At 38.8% G+C, this 22,742-nt stretch overlaps 1 protein-coding gene across 1 annotated transcript in view; it reads left to right on the top strand.

Moving 5' to 3' along the window:
- The window catches only part of TESPA1 (thymocyte expressed, positive selection associated 1), a 42,451-nt gene that overhangs the window by 3,314 nt on the left and 16,395 nt on the right, over positions 1–22,742 (top strand). Inside the window, exons 2-3 of the mRNA XM_072654939.1 lie at positions 17,471–17,681; positions 18,432–18,474. Of these exons, the coding sequence (XP_072511040.1) occupies positions 17,519–17,681; positions 18,432–18,474 (206 nt within the window). The 5' untranslated portion in view covers positions 17,471–17,518. The remainder of the gene's footprint in view (positions 1–17,470; positions 17,682–18,431; positions 18,475–22,742) is intronic.

Genomic DNA, 22,742 nt, shown 5'->3' with positions numbered 1-22,742 from the left:
CCCCAGTTTGAGAGCTCTGGTGATATGGTTATAGTAGCTACCTCTGCCCCTTTCAGAGCCTGTGCCTGAAAAAAGCCCAAAGAGCAACAGGTAGACCAAGGGCTATGTCAAACAAGCAAACAGATAGACAGACAGACACAGAAATAGAATGGAACAGAGGAATAGACAGAGATAGAAACAGAGACAGAGACAAAGAGACAGGGAGGAAGAGACAGAGCGAGAGAGAGAGAGAGAGAGAGAGAGAGAGAGAGAGAGAGAGCACACTCTTTTGCCTAGAAGTCTGTGTGACCTATATACTCTGTTTTATTAGTCATTGGCATCCATCTGCCAACACCTTCCCTCCCTCGTCCACAACTCCTCCCACCAGTACCCTGCCATCTAATTTCCACCTACTCCACACTCTAGCAGGGCCTTAACTTCTTTTTTCTCTTCTTTTCCTTCTTACAGGAAATGGGAGATAATTAACTCTCCTTTCAATGATAACATTTTAACTGCTGTTGGCCCTAGGCCTGCCAATGGGGTAGGGGCAGGGGAAGGTCACACTCAATGGTTGATGACTGATAGTCCTCTTTGTATATTATCTGTGGCCAGTCCTTAATTCCAAGATGACTTCTTTCCTTCCATCCATCATGCACCTGGGCACCTTTTCACCCAAATCACTCACTGTATGTCTAGCACAGTATTTTATGCATAGTAGGTAATTAACGCGTTTGTTGAATTGGATTGTAAACTCAGGGAATATAAACTGATTTTAACATTCAACAATGACAAAAAATTATCTCCTGTTTACGTGAGGCTGGATCCAGGGTTCCTGAATTTGTGTGTGTGTCATGAACAGGAGTTCATGACAGTCTAGAGAAGCCTCTGGACCCCTTCACAAAATCATGTTTTTGAATGCAGAAGATAAAATGCTGAAGATTACAAAGAAAGTCAATTATACTGAAAAGCAACTTATCAAAATATTTAAATAAACAAAAAAGGATCCTAAATTAAGAATCCCAAGTCTAGACACAATCTAGTTTAAGCTGAAAAATGCCTTACAGAACATCCAGTCCATTTTTATAGATAAGGAAACTGAAGCCCCGGAGAGTTAAGTGATTTTATCACACATTTAATAAATAAGAGAACCTGAATCTTCAGATACCAAGTTCAGTAGTACACCAAGGCTGCTTTTGGCTTCAATTAAAGCAAAATGCAAATGTAATAAAGATCATTTTAATTATAATATTAATGATAAGAATGGTTTTTGTATTTCCTTCTAATCTGTATTATCTGTGCAGTCCCTTCTCTTTCACTAGTGTGGGAGCTGAGATGGTAGTAACCATTTCTCTTTTCCCCTCAACCCAGATTTTGTTTCTCTCTGATGCAAAGTTGAAATTAGTTCTTCTCTGATTTTGCATTGATTTAAAAATGTTTATGTTTATTATTGATGGTTTTATATTATCCTCTATCTGATTCTTCATGTCAGTGTATCTGTCTTAGACAGGAAGTTCCCAGAGGTACTGGGTGCAGCATCTAGACCAGCACCCTGCACACAAATATAATATTCTTAGTTCTGAGAATCACCATTTAGGAAGTTTGATGATCTCCATGAAGGTTGTTGAAGGCAGAAATATGAGACCTTTCCATGAGGAGATCTCATTCTGTGAGACCTGTGAGAAGCCAAAAAAAAAAAAAAAAATTGGTCAGTGAGCTAAAGATGAGAGAGGGCACCATGAAAGTGGCCTTCAAGTATTTGAAGGAATGTCTTACAGAAGAGGAATTAGATTCACCCCCTCTTCATTCCAAAAGTTAAGGGACAGAAGATCTAGAGAGATGGATTAGACCTGAACATAAGGAAAATTTGGTCAACCATTTGACATACTCCAAAGTGAAATTGGCTGCTTTAAGAAGTATTGAACTACCCATGGCTAGAGTCTTCTACTGGAGACTGAGATAGCTACTTGGGAAGATTGTTCAGGGATTCCTGCTCAAGTAAGGTCTGGACTCTTCAGATGCTCTCCAGATTAAGGGGGGAAATACCTGGAATTGGAGTCAGAAGATTCGATTTCAGCCTTAGCTCACTGTATCAGTAAATATTAATTATGTATGCATTATGGGCCAGGAACAATGCCAAGTACTTGGGATACAAAATAAGGCAAAAGACTTTGTGCAGCTCTGCCTCACTTAATCCAATTCATAAGCAAGTGAAGACATCATTCTTGTGATATCATTGGTCCCTTCAAGAATGAAGGATGAACAACACAGCAAAAGGCTGTAGAAGTATTCAAGGAGCTTATAGTCTAATGGAGAGATATCATGCAAACAATTGTGTACAAACAAACCACATATAGAATAAACTGGATAAGATCAAGAGAGAGAGAAGGCGCAAGAATCAAGGGGAACAAGGAAAGACTTCCAGTGGAAATTAGGGTTTTGGTTGGTTGGTTTTTGTCCTCTGTTCTTGAAGGGGATGAAAATGGCATTACTGTGCTAGAGTCAAGTTTTAGTGTATCCAACTGTGGCTGATCAGACCAATATGAGCTTGGAATGTTCTACCACAAGTCAGGCACAAATAGTCGGTGTGAATATTTGGGGTGGATTCTCTAAATCTGCACATGATAACGTTTCCTTTGAGCTGTTTCAATTCTGATTTGCTCATAGAGCACAGCACCTTCTCTGATGTGGGTATACCATGCTGAACGGTCCTGTGCCAGTGTCTCACATGTCACACAACCAATTCCAAAGTTCTTAAAAGAAACTTAGAGTGTCCTTGTATCTATTGCCTCTTCTGATCACCATATGAACACTTGCCCTGTATGAGTTCTCCATAAAATAGTCTTTTGGGCAAGAGTTATGTTTTACATTCAAATAATGTGGCCATCCTATTAGAGTTGTGCTCTCTGAAGCAGAGTTTGAATTCTTGGTAACTTAGTTCTAGAAAGGACCTCAGTGTCTGGTACCTTATCCTGCCAGGTGATCTTCAGAATCTTCGTAAAACAATTCAAATGAAGGTGATTCAGATAATAGGGTTTTAGCTGGGACCTGCAGGGACCTGGAGAATCCAAGAGACAGTGACTGGGAGGGGGAACACTTGAAGCAAAGGGGGCAGTCATTGAAAATGCCAGAAGCTGAGAAATGGTGCATCTTGTTTGAGGAACAGTAAGAAGGCCAGTACCACTGGATCACAGAATACCTGAGGTTTGGGGCAAAGGTTGTAACACATAAGAAGACCAGAAAGTACAGGAGAGGGGGCAATATATGAAGGACTTTGAATGTCAAATAGGGAATTTTATAATTGATCCTGGAGGTAATAGGGAGCCACTGGAGTTTATTGTGTAAGGGGGAAGAAGAGATGACCATATCAGACCTGTGCTATTTGTTTCTAATGGTAGCTATCTCTAAAGTGGGGGGGGGGGGAGGAGGGAAGAAAAAAGAGGAAAAAGGGGAACAAAAGAAATTTACATTATAACTTTATTATATGTTTAAAAGGAGTACCAGGTTGTACATAGCAGATTTGCAGTTTTGTGTATAATCATATTTTTATTATACTATGTTATGAAAATGTTTGTTTTATTCCGTAAATTAAAATAAATATTTTTTAAATTAAAAATAAAAGAAAACTGACAGATGAGTGGAGGAAGGACTGGAGTGAGGAGAGACTTGAACCAACCTATGCTTTGGCATAGGGATAGACTACCCAGAAAACAGCACATAAAATGCTACACCCTTTACTTTGTTTTATGACATGAAGGGTAGAAAGGAACATATTCTTCACAGTATGATAAGCATGTCATGCCAAGGAAAGTTAGGAGGAATTGGGTAGCCTTAGCCCACGCTGAGACGTTCCAGGACCATTCATTTTGATATCTATATGCATGTTTTTACCAAACAGTATGATAATATATTACTGTTAATAATATATTGTTAGAAGTATTCCACCAGAGATTGGTGTTTGGTCCCAAGGTGCTTACCATTTTTATTAGTAACTTCGGTAAAAAAATAATTGGTATGCTTACAAAATTTGTAAAAGAAACACAAATATTGATTGGATGGATAATTACAAAAACATCTTTACAGGTTAGAACACTGGGTCAAATCATTCCGAGCCAGAGGAGGCATAGCTTCAAGATTTTAAAGTTCAGTTTAAAATTCCAATGCTCCCAGAAACTAAGCTTTTAAAATGACTGAATGCCAGAATTGGAAAGGGCCTCAGGCCGCCTAATCTGAAATAACATCCCCTCTACAACATACCTGAAAAATGGATAGAGGGAAATGGTTTTCTTAACTATAAAATGGGGATAAGAATATCACCCACTTGCAGGGTTATTGTGAGTATCTAAATGTGTAAAATGTGTGGCACATAATAGATACTTAATAAATTATTATTTCATTCCTTCTTTCCTATAAGAATTCAGAGGATAACTCTGTAGCCAGAGGTAGTAAGGGTAGAATTCAAGGAGGAAATAGGACCTAAGTTGAATCTTGAAGGAGGAAAAGGAATTGGTTAGGCAGAGATGGTGGGGTGGAACATCCCAGGTGGATAGAATAACATGAATAAAGGCTGAGCTCAGAAAGCTCAAGATATATAGTTGGGATTGGCTGGGGAAGAGATCTCTTTCATCTCTTTTTTTTCTTTCTATCTCTTTACCCTCCTCAGTTTCACAACTCCTGGTGACCCCAGTGGGTATATCTCAAAGGGAAAGTCTTCAGAACCAATAGAAAATTGAAAGGACACATCACTGGCCTCAAAGGAAAATGGGACATTTCTTCATGGTTTGTTGTGATGAGTAGAGGTAGGGCATCTGGATCTTTTAAAAGGTCCAGGTAGGGAAAGAGAATACTTATCATGGGGTCATTAAAAATGCTTAGTGGTGGCCTACCTGGCTTAGTGCCACAGAATGTCAGGGTAGAAAAAGACATTAGAGACCATCTAATTTGTTCTCATTTTATGGATAAGGGAACAGAGGCCCAGAGAGAGAAAATGACTTTCTTAAAGATTAATGGTAATGGCAAAACCAAGGCTTAAAAACCAAAGGTTTTGATTTCTAATCCTATGCATCATAGTGAATTTCCAGGTCTATTTGGAGACACCAGAGGCCACTGGGTTTTTAATAGGTTTCATTTTTAATTTTCAAGTCCATCTCACTAAGAGTTTTTCCTCCCCTGACAGTTCCTGTCCCCAATTTTTTGATCTGATAACTATTTACCGCTTCCCCTAGAAAAGACATCTAGTATCTTATCTCCCTAAAGCACAGCCACCACTGCCACCATCTTTACATGTGATATTCCTCCCAAAATTATCCTGCCAACCTCCCCCTGCCTCCAGGCCTATGTGAACCAAGAATATCCCAGTATGTTCCCATAGCTAGATCTTCACAAAGTATATTAGAGAATGGAGGCAATTACCTATCTAATTCCAGTCTCTAAAACCACATATCTACGGTTCAATAGCCTTCATAGCTGAAAAATCTTTGATGATTGCTACAATGACAAAAATAAAAACTCACATTTCTAGAGTGATTTATCTACATAAATTCATACTGTGGATTCACAGAACATGTTCCTCCTGATGACTGTGATTATACTCATTTTAGAGGTGAGAAAAGCGAGCCTTAGAGAGATTTAACTGCATTTCTCACAAGTACATAGTTAATAAGCAACAGAGTTAATATTAAGATCCCAATATCCTGATTCCAAGGGCAGCTAGGTGGTATAGTAGATAGAGTATCCCGACCTGAAATCAGGAAGACCTGAATTCAAATCTGGCCTCAGACATGTGTGACCCTGGACAAGTCATTTAACCCAACTTGCCTCAGTTTCCCCATCTGTAAAATGAGCTGGAGAAGAAAATGGCAAACCATTCCAGCATCTTTGCCAAGAAAATCCCAAATGGTGTCATGGAGAGTTGGACACAGCTGAAACAACTGACCAACAACATCCTGACTCCAAATTGGCTGGGTATTTTTTCCACACTGTACAGGTGGACCATTCTAGTCCATTGCAATTTTTTCAAGCAAAAACTGAATTATAGATTTAAGGTTGCTAGTGATGGAAAGAACCTTACTGATCATCTAGTGTAACCCCTTTGTTTTACAGACGAGGAAATGAAGGCACAGAGAAATTAGTTATCTTGCCTAAGGTCACATAGGAAGTTATTAATTTCTACTTCCATCTGACTTACCCAAATATTGGCCGCCATTTAGTGGGAAGTTAAGTGGTGCAGTGTATAAGAGCATCAAGCCTAGAGTTAGGAAGACATGGGTTCAAATCCAACCTCAGACGCTTCATAGCCATGTTACCCTATGCAAGTCACTTCACCTCCATTTGGCTCAGTTTATTCATCTGTAAAATGGGAATAATAATAGCACCTATCTCCCAAGGTTGTTGGGACAAATGAGATAATAATTGCAAAATGTGCAATACTATGCCTGGCACAAAGTAAGCACTATGTAAATGGTAACTGTCATCATCATCATCATTGTTATATAAGTTATACTTGGTTTCCCTTATCTTCATCAAAACACAAACATAATTTCTCCCAACAGATTCCTTTCTCCAACCTACACACTTTTGTCAATGGCATCACCATTTCCCCCCTCACTCTGATTTGAAATCTCAGAATGTTCTTTAAATTTTCCATTTCTCTCACCATTACTCCCATGCTAATTTCCAAATCCCATTCATTCTACCTCCAAAATATCTCTGCCATTAGGCCTTCCATTCCAATCCAAATTATAGAGCTGCTCATCAAGGTCTCATCTAGATGATCACAACAGACTCCTTGCTGGTCTCTCTGCCTCCAGGCTCTTCCCAATTCCAATCTATCCTTTACACAAGTAATATAATGCTGAAGCATGGTTCTGGTCATGTTTCTCCTTCACCCATCAAAACCTTTTAGTGCTTGTCCTGTGATGACCTACTGAATAAAGTCTAAACTCTTCATTGCTTAAAGGATGTCTACAAATTGCCATGTGAAGGAATGAATGAAATGCTTTCCAGATTTAGCATCATAAAACCTGAGAGAGAGCCCCGGTTCTGTCACTTACTTACATCAGTCACCTTTCCTCAAATATCAAAGGATGAACTGCAAAGTCCCATCCCGCTATGATCCTGTGACTCCAGCCTCCTTTGAAAATTAGCTTCTCTTCCTCAGTCCTTGAATAGTACTTTGTACTTGTCTTATGCCTTCATGTTCTATTTTGTAGAATATTGATTTATGATCATATCTTGTCCCTCCTATTAGAATGGGATATCAGAAGCTAGGTACTATCATGCTGAGTGCCCAACAGAGCCTCTTGAGTATAATAGAAAACTTGACAAATACTTATTGAACTAAATTGAAAAATTCTTGCTAAACATGTCATTGTGTTTGGGATTGTGTTGTTCGCTATATGATAAAAATTCAGGGACCCAATCCATCTCACTTCCTTGGAAAAAGCTGAAAGTGCCCATTTAAGCCAAAAAAATTCATTCATACCTCCAACTATTCAATAAATATTTATTAAGTGTTCATTATGTGTTGTGTCAAAACATCCAGAAAGAAATAGTTCTGCAGATTATCCATAAAGGTTTTCTATTCAGTGGCAGACTGCATTCTATTTAACACATCCAAGAATTTACTATGTCTACAACATCTTGCTGCTGTCACAATACAGTTAACCCACCTACCCAGATCACCCTTTTACTCACCACTCTGGAATATCTCTTTGCAAAACTGAAACCAAGGAGAACTCTAATTTCATAATCCATGTGGTACAAGATATAATTTGATCTTACCACCATGGTTTTGTCATTCACTGCCTGTAGGTATCATTACATGGGGGCCACTAGTAACCTGGTCAACATCTGACTCCTATTTACAAATTTTCTCACACCTGGTTCTGGGGCACACTATCCATACTATTTCCAGTGGAAGAAGGGAAACTAGGAGGCAGAGGAGAGGAGAGAGCATTCCAGGAATGGGGGACAACCAGCCAAAGGATATTAACCTTTGTTAGTACAAAAGCAAGAAATCTAGAAAAAAGCAAGCAGACCAGAGAAGATTGGAAAGGCATGAAGGGGGCAGGTTTCAAATGGCTCTACATGTCAGAGAAGTTTATATTTGATCCTGAATTTAATAAGAAACTAATTCAATTTATTGACTTGTCCAAGGCCAACGCAGTGAGTTAATAGTAGAGGTGTAATTCAAATCCAGGTCTTCTGAATTCTAGCCTACTGTTTTTTCCACTGGAAGAATTTCATTCCAATGTTTTCCCTAATAATTCTTCCTTCTCAACAACTAGAGTTCCAAATAACACAGAGTTCTGTTAGAGTTCACAGAGTACTTTATTCCATTACCATATATAAGTCTCACAACATTATTCTGAAGTAAGTAATGTATTATTGTCCCCATTTCATAGATGAGGAAACTGAGCATCAGAACAGTTAAGTGACTTGTCTAAAGTCGCAAAGATGATAGAACTAGGACTAGAAGAACATTCTAGTGTAAGTTCATTCCCATTTAGCATCATGTAATATGGATCTAGAATAAATAATCTCATTGACGCCTTGTCCCATTTTAGAGATGAGGAAACAGAGGTCTTGTAACTCCAAATCTAGATCTTTTTTCTATCATAAAGCACTATTTTTTGACAAATCGACACCCCCCACAGTCAGATGGGCATCACCCTTCCTGGCACATCAAGACAGTTTTAATTCATGTCAACAAGAAGAATCCATATTGATCAAAATGATGTCTATTTCTCCCACACTACCCCAGCTCTGACTTTAAGCCCTCCTGTGACCCCTACTGCAGCCCTGGTTACTTCCCATCACTTTTCCCATCCACAATCCTCATGCCTCAAAGATTCTTGAAGAACCCTCCCCTCCTAACCAACTGCTTGGAATTTTAGAACCTCTTAAAGCTAAAGTTGAACACAGAAGGAAAGCAAGCATTGTCTCTTTGATCTTTCGTGGGTTTAAAGAACATAAAAAAACTCCAAAATGGACTTGAAGCCTATTGGCAAGTCATCACATAGCCCTTCCTCCTCCAGTCTAGCCATCCCAATTTACTAGAAGTGAAGGAATATGAGAATTAAAAGGAGAAAGAGAAAGAGAGAGACAGAGACAAAAAATGACAGAGACAGAGATGGGGGAGGGAGAGGGAGAGAGAGAGGAAGAAGGAGAAGGAAAGGGAGTGGGAGGGAGGAAGAGAGAGAGAAAGTGTGTATGTGTGTGTTGTGTGTGTGTGTGTGTGTGAATTAGGCATGCTAGCCCCAGGAGTTTCCAGTCAAACAATGCTCCCTGACCCTTCTTTCCCATCTTTATTGCCTTGAACAGCTCCAAAAGAACAAGTTATCTGTGCAAACCACCTTCCCAGTCCCTGTAGGATTCTCTCAGGCACATTTATGGACTATTGCTGAAATCACATCTAGGCCTACCCCTAGAGTAACAAATGAGAGAAATGTATGAAGAGTCTCAAAGTGCTCAATTTAAATGTGATATCAAGAAAAGCTTCATAACAATCTTAGCTGTCCAAAATGGATTGTATCTGGGTAGGAAGGGGTGGCTTGTCCTTTCTTGGAAATGTTCAGGCAGAGATTAGATGACCACTCGCGTATATTATAATAGAGATTCCTTTCTTGTACAATTTGGAATAGAAGGTTACTGAGGTCTCTTCCAATCTCCAATTTAGTCATTCTGTGGAGTCTTGCAGTACAGAGGAATTAAGAATCACAGAGTCTCAGAGTGTGAAAAGAGGCAATCCCTACCTGAGCAGGACTTCCCCCTACAATATCCCCAGAATGAATGTTCGTCCTCTTCTTGAAGACCTCAGGTGATAAAGAAACTCCTCAAGCATCTCATTCCACTTGTGGAAAGTTCTAATTATTTAAAAGTTTTTCTTTTCTTGGAGCTGAAATCTTTCTATAATGTTCATTCACTGTTCCCCATTCCATCCACTGAGACAAAGCAGACCAAGCCCACTGTTTCTTCTAGATGTGCTCAAATATTTGAAGACTATGCTCACATCTCTAAGTCCGGAGTTCTTCAGTTGGAGGGCATGAGAATTTGGTTTTTTAAGCATTTTTAACTTTTTAAGCATTTTGATAACTGTATCAATGTCAATATTGATATTGATTTCTTTTGTTGTTGTTCAATCATTGCAGTTTTTTCTGACTCTTTATGGCCACATCTGGGATTTTCTTGGCAAAAATACTGGAGTGGTTTGCTATTTCCTTCTCCAGTTCATTTTACAGAGGAAGAAACTGAGGCAAACAAGGTCAGAGAGTAGTAAGCTGTCTGAAGTCAGATTTGATTACAAGCCTAGGGCTATGCCACCTAGCTACCCCAGTTTCCTTTGCAGTCCTTTGAATTTTATTTTATGCATTAAAAACTATGATTCTGAGAAGGATCCATAGGCTTCAACAGATCATGGCCAAAGAGGTCCATAGTACGAGAAAAACAGTTAGGAATCTAACTAATTCTCTAAGCTAAATACCCCACTCCCACCTCACTATGGTATGAATGGATTTGACGTCTTGCTCCAAGAAGTTCAATGAAAACAAAAACTCTACTTTATGAGGCTAATGCTGGGGACAAAGTGCTCCCCTGTCTCAAAGGCCAATGATATCCTGTCTGACTTTATCAGCACAAAATGGAGATATTTACACTTACTGAATAAGTCTTTGAGATATGAGTTGTGGTCCTGCTGGCTCCTCCTGTGTTTATGGAACCTGTGGGGTATAAAGCAAAATTCTATTACTCAGGTTGCAGAATAAAGGATTAAAACATATCCCTGATGCTCAGAAAGCTAACTATCTACCAGGAGAGTTAACAAGGGAGATGTAGTTAATAGATGAATGTGATTATAAAATTCTCTAATATAATAATAATTTTTGTTGTTCAGTCATTTTAGTCATGTCTGACTCTTCATGATCGTGTTTGGGGTTTTCTTGGCAAAGATACTAGAATGGGTTGCCATTTTCTTCTCCAGCTCATTTTACAGATGAAGAAACTGAGGCAAACAGGATTAAGCGACTTCCCAGGGTCACATAGTAAGTCAATATCTGAGGCCAGATTTGAACCTAGGAAGATGAGTCTTCCTGACTTCAGGCTAAGTACATTCACTGTGCCACTTAGCTGTTTATAAATAGTAATAGCTAATATTTATATAACATTTTAAAGTTGGCAAAGCAGTTTACAAATATTATCTCATTTTATCCTCACAATAATCCTGAGAGGCAGGTGATATTACTATCCACATTTTATAGATGAGGAAACTCAGGTAGGCAGGGACACAGCTAGTATATATCTGAGGCTGGATCTGAATTCAAGTCTTTCCTGATTCCAGACCCATACTCTATCCTTTGGACCACTTAGCTGAAGCTTAGTTCAATTTGACCTAAAATTAATCTGCTCACTCTACTAGAGGAGCTTAAACATTCAGTTAATGGTAAGTTCGTTTTGCTTCTTAGAAATTAGAAAGACTTTGGGAGTGACCACTTGTCTAGCTTGGATCTTTTACAAAAACTATCCTAGTGAAGATCAAACTGCAGTCTTCTTTGTCTCTCAGTAAATGTCCCAGTAGCCAGCTGGGGGATTAAACATGAATCCATTGACCTATAGCTACAGTGAAAGTTGAGATCCTTCTTTTCAAAAATAGAAACCACACTAAGGACTTTAATGCTGAGAGTTTGGATAGGGAGTGTCTCTGGAATATGGTTAATTTAATCCAAACATTTATGAAGCATCTGTAAGTGCACTAATTCTAGGTCTTGGTTCTCTTGGTCAACTTTTCTTTCCCTCTTTTCCCTCTCCTCCACTCCACCATTCTTCCAATAGCACTCTTTTCCCACAGTCTACCAATAATGAGGGCAACCATAGAGGGAAAAGTTGCTTTTAAATGGCAGTCTCGAGGGAGGTAATATTGAAGGAGAACCAGACAGTCCTTTTCCTTTCCCTTGGTCCTGGCAGGGAGGAGGACTTACAGAACAATGCACTGATTGTATGTACCGGAGTCTCTGGCTGTGCTTAGCATGGCTTGCTAGAGCTCCTCCTCCCTCTCCAGGTATCTCACTGCCAAGGACCGGCAACAAAGGGCCAGAAGCTGAAACCATGAAATGAATGATCAAAGACAGCAAAAAGGGAACTGTAAGTGTTTACTGGGCAGTACTGCATGAGCAGAGGGGAGAAAGATGAGACTATGGGAAGAGAGATTATGGTGATAAATCTGGGAAGACTTCCTGAAGTAATCTTGATTGGCACTTAAGAGCAATGAGGGGGAAAGTGCCAAACAGGGAGAGGGGGGCTATTCTAAGTATGGTAACAGAAGGACGGAAGAGATCTGATGGCTCAGACTAAATAAAGGATGCAAATAAAGCTGCAGGTCAAAATATATAATCCAGAAATTATCTCTACTTGTTTGGAAAATGTATTAGAGGATTACTGTATTTTTTGTTTTTGTTTTTTTGGTATCTGGTTTGTCTTAATGAATTTTAGAATCTAAAGTTGGAAAGAACCCTTTTCTTCCCTCCCATTTTATAGATGAGAAAAACAAGGATCAGAGATTTGAAGGGATTTGCCCAAGGTCACACAACTAGTAGGTGCCAGAGACAAGATTCAAACCCAGACCTTCAGATTCAAAATTTAGTACACGTTAAGCTAAACCATGTTTCTTTCTTATGTATGAATTCAGAGGCTGATATTCCAAGGAGGGAAGCCTCAGAATTTCTATACCTATACTGAGGGTGAAGGAGTGGGCTGGAGAATGGGAGGAGTGGAGGCTGAAAAGAAATTAAGTATTAGCTGTAGAAAACCCCCTCCTGTCAACCTCCTCCCTATAAAAGAGGCTCTTAATCTCTTTGTGCAACAGAGTCCTTCAGCAGTCTGGTGAAGACTATGAACTCCTTTTTGGAATTTGGCTTTTAAATGCTTAAAATAAAATATATACGATTACGAAAGAAACCAATTATAATTGGCAAGATGGTTAAGAACCCTTACTATAGTGGGCTGAAAAACTCTAGCATCCTCTACGTCGTCTCTCACGCCAGAGAATTGTTCTATCAGATGCTTCTCCCCCAAAAATCTCTCCTGCAACCCCAAAAGGTGGATATGAAGGTCTTCTTGGGGATGGTTTATGGCATGCAAACATGCAGCCAGACAGTTTTTGCAGAGTTCACACCCAGATACTTAAATCAAAACTTGTGGTGAAGAGATTTCAAACACTTGGAAGTCTAAACCACATTAAAATGCAATTGGGAAATATTTGACAAAAGAAATAAAAATAGAATAGAATGTAGATATTGCTAATATGTGGTTTCCTTAGTCAATAAATGGCTAGTAGGAATCCTTTTGACCCTAAGCAACAGTTTGCCTCAGTTTCCTCATAAAATGAGCTGGAGAGGGAAAGGGATAACCACGCCAGTATTTTTACCAAGAAAACCCCAAATGGGGTCACAAAAAGCCGGACACAACTGAACAACAGGAATGGCGCCATTTCTACTTAGGTTTGATGATTGCAGTGTGGTCTTCCCTGAAATTCCATGAATAGATGATTCCAGAATGTTGCCATGAATTAAGTGATCCACTCTAGATTCCCCAGGCTTCTAGCACCCAGCTCCTTCTTCCCCTAGAAAACCAACACAAAAGAGAAGAGAAAGGGCTGAGATCTTTGGAATCTGCAATGGAAATCTTCATTTCCTCTAATAATAAAGAAAAACAAGGTTTAAGTATTAGTTTTGAAAGGTTTGATGGGAATGGTCTTCAATTTAACTAGGCAGCTTGGTGCTAGCACCACTGATACCTCTGCCCCGAGATCCAGGCAGCTTGCTACCACCACCTCCTCTCTTTAACCCAAGTCTGGCTTCTTTCTACTCTCACATGGTCTTTCAGCTGCTATTATGAAATATTTGATAAAGAAAAGCTATATCTGAGCTGTTCAATTTTTTTATCAAGGACTTAGATGAAGGCATAAAGACCATGCTTATCACATTTGTGGAGGACATGAAGCTACAGGAGATTGTTAACACATTCAGTGATAGAATCAGTATTCAAAAGTATGCTGACAGACAGAAACCATGGGCGGAACCTAATAAGATGAAACTTAATATAGAGAAATGGAAGATCTCACAGATAGGTTCAAATACAGGATGGGGGAAACATGACTGCATCATATGATTGTTCATGCAGGGAGATCCTGGGGAATTCCATGAACTACCCACTCAAGATGGGTCATTAGTGTGATACTATAGCCAAAAGTACCCATTCACTCTTAAGCTTCATTATCTGGAATATTGGATAAAGTTCTGAATATATCATAGCTAAGGAAGAATGCTGACAAGCTGGATCCAGCATGTGAGAGGAGTAGCTTTGTACAAGAATGGTAGAGGACATTGGACTAAGATTCAGGAGGGTTAAATTTGAGCCCCTGTTCTTCTGCTAGACAGTGTATGATGGCCTTGGACAAGATGCAAAACATCCCTATATCTCCATTTCTTCATCTCTTAGGTTAAAAAAAAATGAAATTGGACTAGATGATCAGAAGTGGTGGATGGAGTGATAGACTTGGAGTTAGAAAGATTTGAGTTCATAATCTACCTTGGACAATTACTGTCTATATGACAGAAACTTAACCTCTCAAAGCTTCTGTCTCCTCATTTATAAAATGAGAAGGTTGGACTTGATAGCTTTTAATGTCTCTTGTAGCTCTAAATGTAGGATCCTATAAACTTAGAATTTCCATCCAGTTTTTGGCATTTATGAAGCTGTGTCCAAAAGCAAGTGAGTTGCTGAAGTGACTCAGGATGATGGAAGAGTTCAAAGTCTTGCTATACAAAGATCTGTTAAAGAAACTGAAAATGTTTAACCTGGAAAAGAGACCTAGAGGCATGAGATATTTTATATTTGAAGGTCTGTCATGTGAAAGAAAGAATGGATTTGTTCTACTTGGCAACAAAACTGGAACCAATGGGTCAAATTTGCCAAGAGGAATGTTTAGCTCAATTTCATAAAAATATTCTGAACAATTAGAGCTGTCCACAAGTAGAATGAGCTGTCCCAAGGGATAGTTGGTTCACCATCACCAGGTTATGACAGAGCAATGATGAGAATGGAGCAGTCAGAAGATCAGGGATGTAGGCCCTGAGACACAGACATCTCTTCCTTTTCTTTATCTCTCTCTCCCTCCCTTCCTTTCTCCCCCTTTTCCCTTCTCTTTCTTCCCCCTTTCCCTTCCTCCTCTCCATTTTTTCTCTCTCTTCTCTTTTCTCCCTCTCTCTCCCCCTCTCTTTCTTTCCCTTTTCTCTCTTTCCTCTGTTATTTCTCTCTCTCCCTCATCTCTCTCTCTCCCCTCTCTGTCTTCTTCCCCCCTCTTCTCCCCCTTCTCTCCTCTTTTTCTTCTCTCTCTCTCTCTCTCTCTCTCTCACACACACACACACACACACACACACACACATACACACATACACACAGAAACACAAAATGACATCCACGCCCATGCCTGGCCTCATGATCTTTAGCCAACCCCCATTATGAGGTAGAGCAGTAATCCCCCACATAGTTATGGCTCCTACTCGAAGACCTGATGGAGATAAGAGTTATCTCTCAGTTTATTTCTTAGCTATCTCTCAGCACAGCTGTCTCTGTATTCTGCATTTTGCACCTTTGCAACTACCTCTCTCTGCCACAAATATTCTTTCTCAGAGCAACAGACCTGCCCATGGAAAGTCTTCCAGCAGTGGTTTGAAGGCCCTTTGTCAGGATATGTATAGGATGTTTTTAGGTGTTCAGACTAGATGGACTAAGGGGAGACATCATTATACAGTGGGAAAAATGCTGTACTTAGAGGCAGAAGCTCTAGTTTCAAATCCTATGTCTGTCATTTTTAAGCTGTGTAAACTTGGGAAAATCACAAACTATGTTTCAGTTTCTTCATCAATAAAATGCGTATGTTGGACTGGGTAATCTCAAATATCTTTTCCATTGCTAAATTGATAATTTGGTGACTAGAGTCATAGTTCCTAAACCATGTGAACTCAAGGGGCACTGAGGGATATTTTAAATTTGAAAGTTCTCATCTAACTACTTAATAAATACAACTGTTAGATACTTCTTTTGTTCTAAGCACCATGAAAAATCTAGGGAAAATCTGAAACTTCGAACTTCCAATTATAAGATTTTTATGATTCTATTCCACTGTCTGACAGCTAGATAAGGCATTATTTTTCTGAGAGTCTTTTCCTTTCATGCCTGGAGGGTACTTGATTGTTGCCCTGATACTTACATTATCTCATTTGGTCCTCACAATAACACTGTGAGGTAGAAATCAGAATCATCATTTTCCCCATTCTTCAGAGTAGAGAATCAAGGCATAGAGAGTCCAAGTGGTGGGAACCAGGACTAAAACCCAGGTCTTTTGATTTTTAGTCTAATGCTTTCTTTACTACATCTGTACTATGTTGAAAGACATAAAAAAGACTCAAAATAATGAATTTTAGTAGGGGGATTTCAAGTTTTATGAAAAGAAATTCTATAATTCAAAGAACACCCTTTCAGGGCCCTTCATATTATAGCATGTAAGTCATCACTAATTCAAAACGTTGACTCTTAGGTTTATATTTTTCTTTTGAAGGTGAGAGTAGGGAGGGAAATTGGAAAGAGTAGTGTTCAGATTTGTAATTTGATCAACAGGAACAGGAAATTCCCTCCATTGACATAAATCAATTATCTGTCCACTCCTTAAAATCTCCTGGAATACTAGGAGGCTTTGACCACCCCAAGGCCTCATAGCAAGTGTCTTTCAAAGTTAAAGTTTGAACCACCATCTTCCTGACCCCCAAGGCTGCCCCTGTATCCACAGTTTCCACATTGCCACTTTTAAAAGAAGAATGCATCTTAGAGTGGGAGTCAGATGACTTAGTTTATAGTCCCAACTCTGCCATTAAGTAGCTGCGTGACTATGGGGCAAGCCATAGAGTCTAGAACTCTTGGAATATGAGAGCTAAAAGGGCCCTTGGAGACTCCCTAGTCCAGTCTCTTCATTTTATAGCTGAAGTCACTGAGTCTCTCTTAACAATCTTTTCTTAACTTTTAAAAAACAGTGATAATAACCACCTCCTTTACCTCAGAGAGTTATAAAAATTCAGTGAAACATTGCACAATACACTACTTATTTTGCAAACCGCAAGGTTTGATGGAAATATAAGGTCAAGTTATGTCATAGTTCTCTTAGCCACCATCAGTTTCTTCACCATTTTTATTTTGTCATCATTACCCATATAAGAAGCAATTGTTAAGCAAATGGTTTGTAATAAGGGAGATACTTAGGGAAAATTCATGTTGGAAGACATTGTAGAAAGAGGAATTAGTCTCCTTTATTCCCCCAATTCCCTTACTCCTTCTGGAGGAGGATTGGATCTCAGTGGCCTGGGGTGTGGGGGTGAATGGGGTGAGTCACTAGGAAGTAGAGGCTTCTTGGCTGGTCAGATGGGTATCACTGTGGCTCCTTTTGCAGGTCAACCTTGCTATAGCTGTGGAATGCTCTGAAGTCCCACTGTAAGCCATGGAGGGTTCCGTTCTCAGCCCCACATCCTGGGAAAAGCGACGGGCATGGCTGCAGAAGACCCACAACTGGCAGACACAGATTCTAGAGGAGGAGGCAGCAGCTGTCTTGCAAGATGTTCCAGACCCTGAGCCCCCCAACCTGGATGATGTCTTCTTGGAAGGTGAGGAGAAGTTAGGCATCCAAAAGGACTTGAGGCCATCAGAATAGGCTCCTCTGGGGAAATAATGCTAGACATAGCTGGGCAGAGTGTAGACTTGTGAGAGCCTCATTTTGACCACTTCAGAAGGTTAAGAAGAGCTGAGGCATCGGGCAGAAGTTTCACAATACTTTGCCTATAGAAGATGGTGAAAGACGTGCTTGGTAAATGAATGAACGAGTGAATGAATGAATGGGAACAGATCAGAAGGAGAAGCAAGGAATAAGTCTTAAGGAATCTGACAATGGGGAGGCATTAGTAAGATACCAAAATATGAGAGTTCAACCCTCAGAACTATTGAGCTGGAACTAATCTGATTTATTGTAACATATCATGGAAAGAGTATTGTATGGGGAGTCAGGGGATTAGGGATTCTTGTTTTGTTTCAATGACAGAATTTCTGTGTGACCTTGGGCAAGTCTTTCTATGTCCATTTCTTTGGGAATAAACACTGCCCTACTTTCCAAGGTAGTCACTTAGCTTACCTTGGGGAGGTCATCCAACCTAAGCAAGGGAGGTCATACTTTTATTTCACTCAATCTTAGGAAGAAAAGATAAATCTAAGTAGTAAAAGTTCCATGTCACTGAGACTCAATTGAGTGACTATTGGTAATGAGGCAGGTAGAGGAATGTAGGAAAGGGGTAAAGGAAAAAGATGACACAGATTCAAGTTTCCTTTGATTCTCTTGCTGACTTAATTTCTGACTTCTTTAGAGAGTCCCACAAATAAGATTGAAGATTGGCTTCAGGACTGTGGGTAAGTACAGAACTAAGACCTGTGAGAAGCAATCCAAAGTGGGAGAAAGACAAGTTCTTTGACTTTTAGCCTAAATTTTCACTTTCTGAATTTGGGAAAAGACTATAAGAAAGTGCTTAAGATTGTGAAGGTCTATCCTACTTTTATTACTAGAGCTTAGGGTTGGGACTAATGGATGGGGTATGGGCCTAGAATTTTATAGGTTAAGATATAAGTAAGGATTTGAGTTTGGGATTGGGATGAGTTTGGGAACAGGGATTAGAATTACAACTATGAGCTGAAGTGAAGAGCTATGACTGAGTGACCCTGATTTGGAATTCACAGGTGTCATTTTTATTTGTTCTGTGGCCTTGTAGGCTGAAATAAAGAAAGTTGAGACAGAGACCTGAGTACTTTTGCCTGAAGGATAATTCAGCTGAGAATAGACAAGAGTACTGAATGAGACACTAAGAATTACATATCAGAGAAGAATTTTTTCTAGAAATAGTAGTGATGGGGAAGTTAGGAGTAGAACTAGGTCAGGTGTTCAAGATAAATTTTTGAAATCTCAGACATAATAGTAGATGTAGACATAGAAATAAATATTGACATAGACATAGATGTGACAATGGACATAGACAAACAGATGAATCATTGGACATAAACATGGATATAGTCATAGCCATAGAGCTGGAAGATATCTTTGGCATTTCCTTCTTCCATGGTATAGTAGAAAAAAATTGGATTTGGAAGCAGATAATCTGGCTTCTGCTCTACCTTGAGCATTTTGGCTTTCTGAGTTTTAGTTTCTTCTTCTGAATAATGAGTAGGTTGACCTAGATGATATGCTGTATAAGCTCACTTTTAACTCTAAATCTCATGACCTTAAATAGCTGTAGATTGGGTTGTGCTTCATGTTTTCCTTTGTTGAAAAGAAAGTTTCTGTGATGGGCAGGATATATCATGAAATGATTGTGATGGAAAAGACAAAAGGATCAATAAAATATACAAATGAAAAATTTTTAGAAAGCACAGAAGAGACAATTTTTTTTATGTCAACATAAGAATATTGAAGTCCTACTGGATGTGGAGTCAGTAGGCCTGGGTTTGAATGATGACTGTGTTACTTCATGGAATCAGTCTTTGAATTCAAGGAGATCTCTGAGGCCATCCATTCTAACCCCTACCTGACTGACAAGCCCCTCTACAAGAAAACCAACAACAACATAAAAAGCTTATCCAGTTTTTGTTTGAAGATTTCTGATGAGAGGGATCTGATAATATCTCGATGTCGTCTGTTCCACTTTTAAGTAGCTCTAACAATTAGAAAGTTCCTCCTATATCTGTTCTTTTGCATTTCCCATCTTCTCTTACTTTTGCCCTCTGACCCTGAGCAGAACAAGCCTGATTCCAAATGACAGATCTTCAAATGTTTGAAGATAGCTATCATGCCTTCTCCAGGCTAAACATTCCTGGTTTTTTTCCACAGACATTAAGATTTTGAAGCCACTTGTACTCCTCATTCTTCTCCCGTGGAATCTCTCCAACATATCAATGTGCTTTCTAACATATGGCATAAGAATTGAACTGACCAGGGCAGAATGTAGTAGGAGTGCTACTTCCCTCATTCTGAATAATTTGCTGTCCTTAATGTAGCCAAAGATTAGATTAGGTTAAGTTTGGGGCCTTGGGCCTTTGGGAGTTCTGAGGACATTTTTTTGACCTGCTATATCTCACTTAGTATTGACTCATTTTGAGGTTTTAGTATACTAAAAGTCTCAGTTATCTTTTAGGTGAATTGTTATCTAATCATACTTCCCCCATATTCTGTTGATTATTTTTATTTATTCTATTACATTTAATCTCATTAGATTCAGCTCAGAATTCTAGCCTATATTTTCTCCCACCATGTCTGTGATTTGATATGATGGCTGCCTTTTCCAATAGTTATCACTGGCAAATTTTATAAGCATGCCATTTAGGCCTTGATCTATAGTAAAAAATGCTATATGGGAAAATAACCAATAACAAATCCCCAGGCTACTCTCTGAGAGACTTTCACCTCTCATGATTTCACATCATTAGTGATGATTTTTTGGAGTCAGTCATTCTTTTTTTAAATTCATTTTAAAAATTTTGAGCTCCAAATTCTCTCCCTCCCTCCAACCCCTTCCCCACCTGTTGAGAAGGCAAGCAATCTAATCCCCATGAAACATGTGAAGTCATGCAAAACACATTTCCAGATTAGCCAAGAGGCAAAAAATTAAAGCAATAAAAATGAAGAAAGTGGAGGGAAATGCTTGAAACTGCACTCAGAGTTCCCCTCTCTGAGGGTGAATGGCATTTTGCATTGAATCCTTTGGAATTGTTGTGAGTCATTACAATATTGCTCTTATTCTATACAGTGTTCTCCTGGTTCTACTAACTTTATTTGGCCTCAGTTCACATAAGTCTTCCCAATTTTTGATACCCTTCTTTTCATTATTTCTTACAAACACAGTAGTATTCCAGCACAATCAGCTTGCTCAGTCATTTCCCAATTAATGGGCATCCTTTTAATTTCCATTTCTTTGCCACCACAAAATAAATGCTAGGAATATTTTTGAATATATGGGTCCTTTTCCATTTTCTTTGACCTCTTTGGGATTCACACCTAACAGCAGTATTAATGACTCAAAGGATATGCACATTTTGATAAGCCCTGGGCATAGTTTCAAATTTTTCTCCGGAGTGGTTAGACCAATTTACAATTCCACCAATAGTGCATTAGCATACCTACTTTCCCATATCTCCTCCTACATTAGTCATTTTACATTTCTGTCATGTTAGCCAAGCTGATATATGTGAGGTGGTGCCTCAGGCTTTGTTTTAATTTTCATTTCTCTGTTAGTGAGTTTAGAAAGTTTTTTTCACATGACTATTGTCAGCTTTTCTTCCTTCTTCTGAAAACTGCCTGTTCATATCTTTTGATCATTTACCGAGTGGAGAATGTTTCTTATTTTTGTAAATTTGGCTCAGTTCCCTGTATATTTGAGAAATAAGACCTTTATCAGAGAAACTTATTGTAAATGTTTTTTTCAGTTTCCTGCTTTCTAATTTTGACTATATTGGTTTTGTTTGTGTAAAAGTTTTTAAATTTCATGTAATCAAAATTATCCATTTTACTTCCTGCTTGGTCATAAACTCTTCCCTTATCTATAGATCTGAAATTTTTTTTCCATATGGAGCCAATCATTGAACTAGTTTTGAAACCACTTAATTATATGATCATCTAACCCATAGTTCCCCATCTAGTCCTCGAGGAAGCCTGAGATGTCAAATGCTTCATTTAAATTTGGTTCATCTATATCACTAGCTTCCCCTTAATCTTCTAGTCCAGTAAACCTGATGCAAATGGAAATGAAGTTGGTTCTGTGTGATCATGAAGCCATGCTAGGTCATTTAGGTCACTACCTCTAAATTTTCTGGTCTGCTTCACAACCATACCTTTAATGTTATTTTCTGATTTTTTCCCGATGATCAGTCAAGATTCTACTCCCATTCCTTAGTATCCATGTGATGTTAGGCAAGTCATTTAAATTCTATGAATCTTGGCTTCTTCATCTGTAAAACAAAAGGAATGGAAAAGATGATGTCTACAATCCTTTCCAATTGAAAATCCTATGATCCTGTGTACTGTGTATTCAGAAATTTACTAGATGTGATGGAAGATATAAAGAAGCATCATTCAACAAAGCCAATTCAACAAATGCTCATTCAGGACCTACTATGTGCAAAATGTGTAAAACAACAAATATGGGTATATATTAAAATAAAGTATATAAGTGAGGTTCCTTCCATAGGGGAAATTATCTTTTCACTAAAAAAAAAAACTAACTCACATGTATTAAACAATATGAAATTATAAGTAACATAGGGTAGCAGCTGTGCTGTTTTACACAATGCTTAGCAATGCCCCACATAAAGAAGCTCTGTCTGGCTATAGGATGGAGATAATGTTGTACATTCATATTGTTCCATGATGAAGAAAGAACATAGAAGTAAGGAAAACAGATAACAGAAGATGATGGTAGTATATTATAATATGTAGTATATTATAAAAGTATATGCATAGTATATATAACATATATGTATATACATATACACACATATGTATATAAGTATGCACCTGTAAATATATATACATATATATGTATATTAGTCTGGGCAAGAGTCAACTCAGTAGAAATATGAAGCAAATACTCCTGGACATTCCTTGCACAACATGGGAAGCCTGGCAGTCAATCAAG

This window comes from Notamacropus eugenii, chromosome 3 (genome assembly GCF_028372415.1).
Source record: "Notamacropus eugenii isolate mMacEug1 chromosome 3, mMacEug1.pri_v2, whole genome shotgun sequence".
NCBI classification, from domain to species: Eukaryota; Metazoa; Chordata; class Mammalia; order Diprotodontia; family Macropodidae; genus Notamacropus; species Notamacropus eugenii.
Note: the sequence above shows the minus strand (reverse complement) of the source record. Positions and strands in the feature narration are given on the sequence as shown.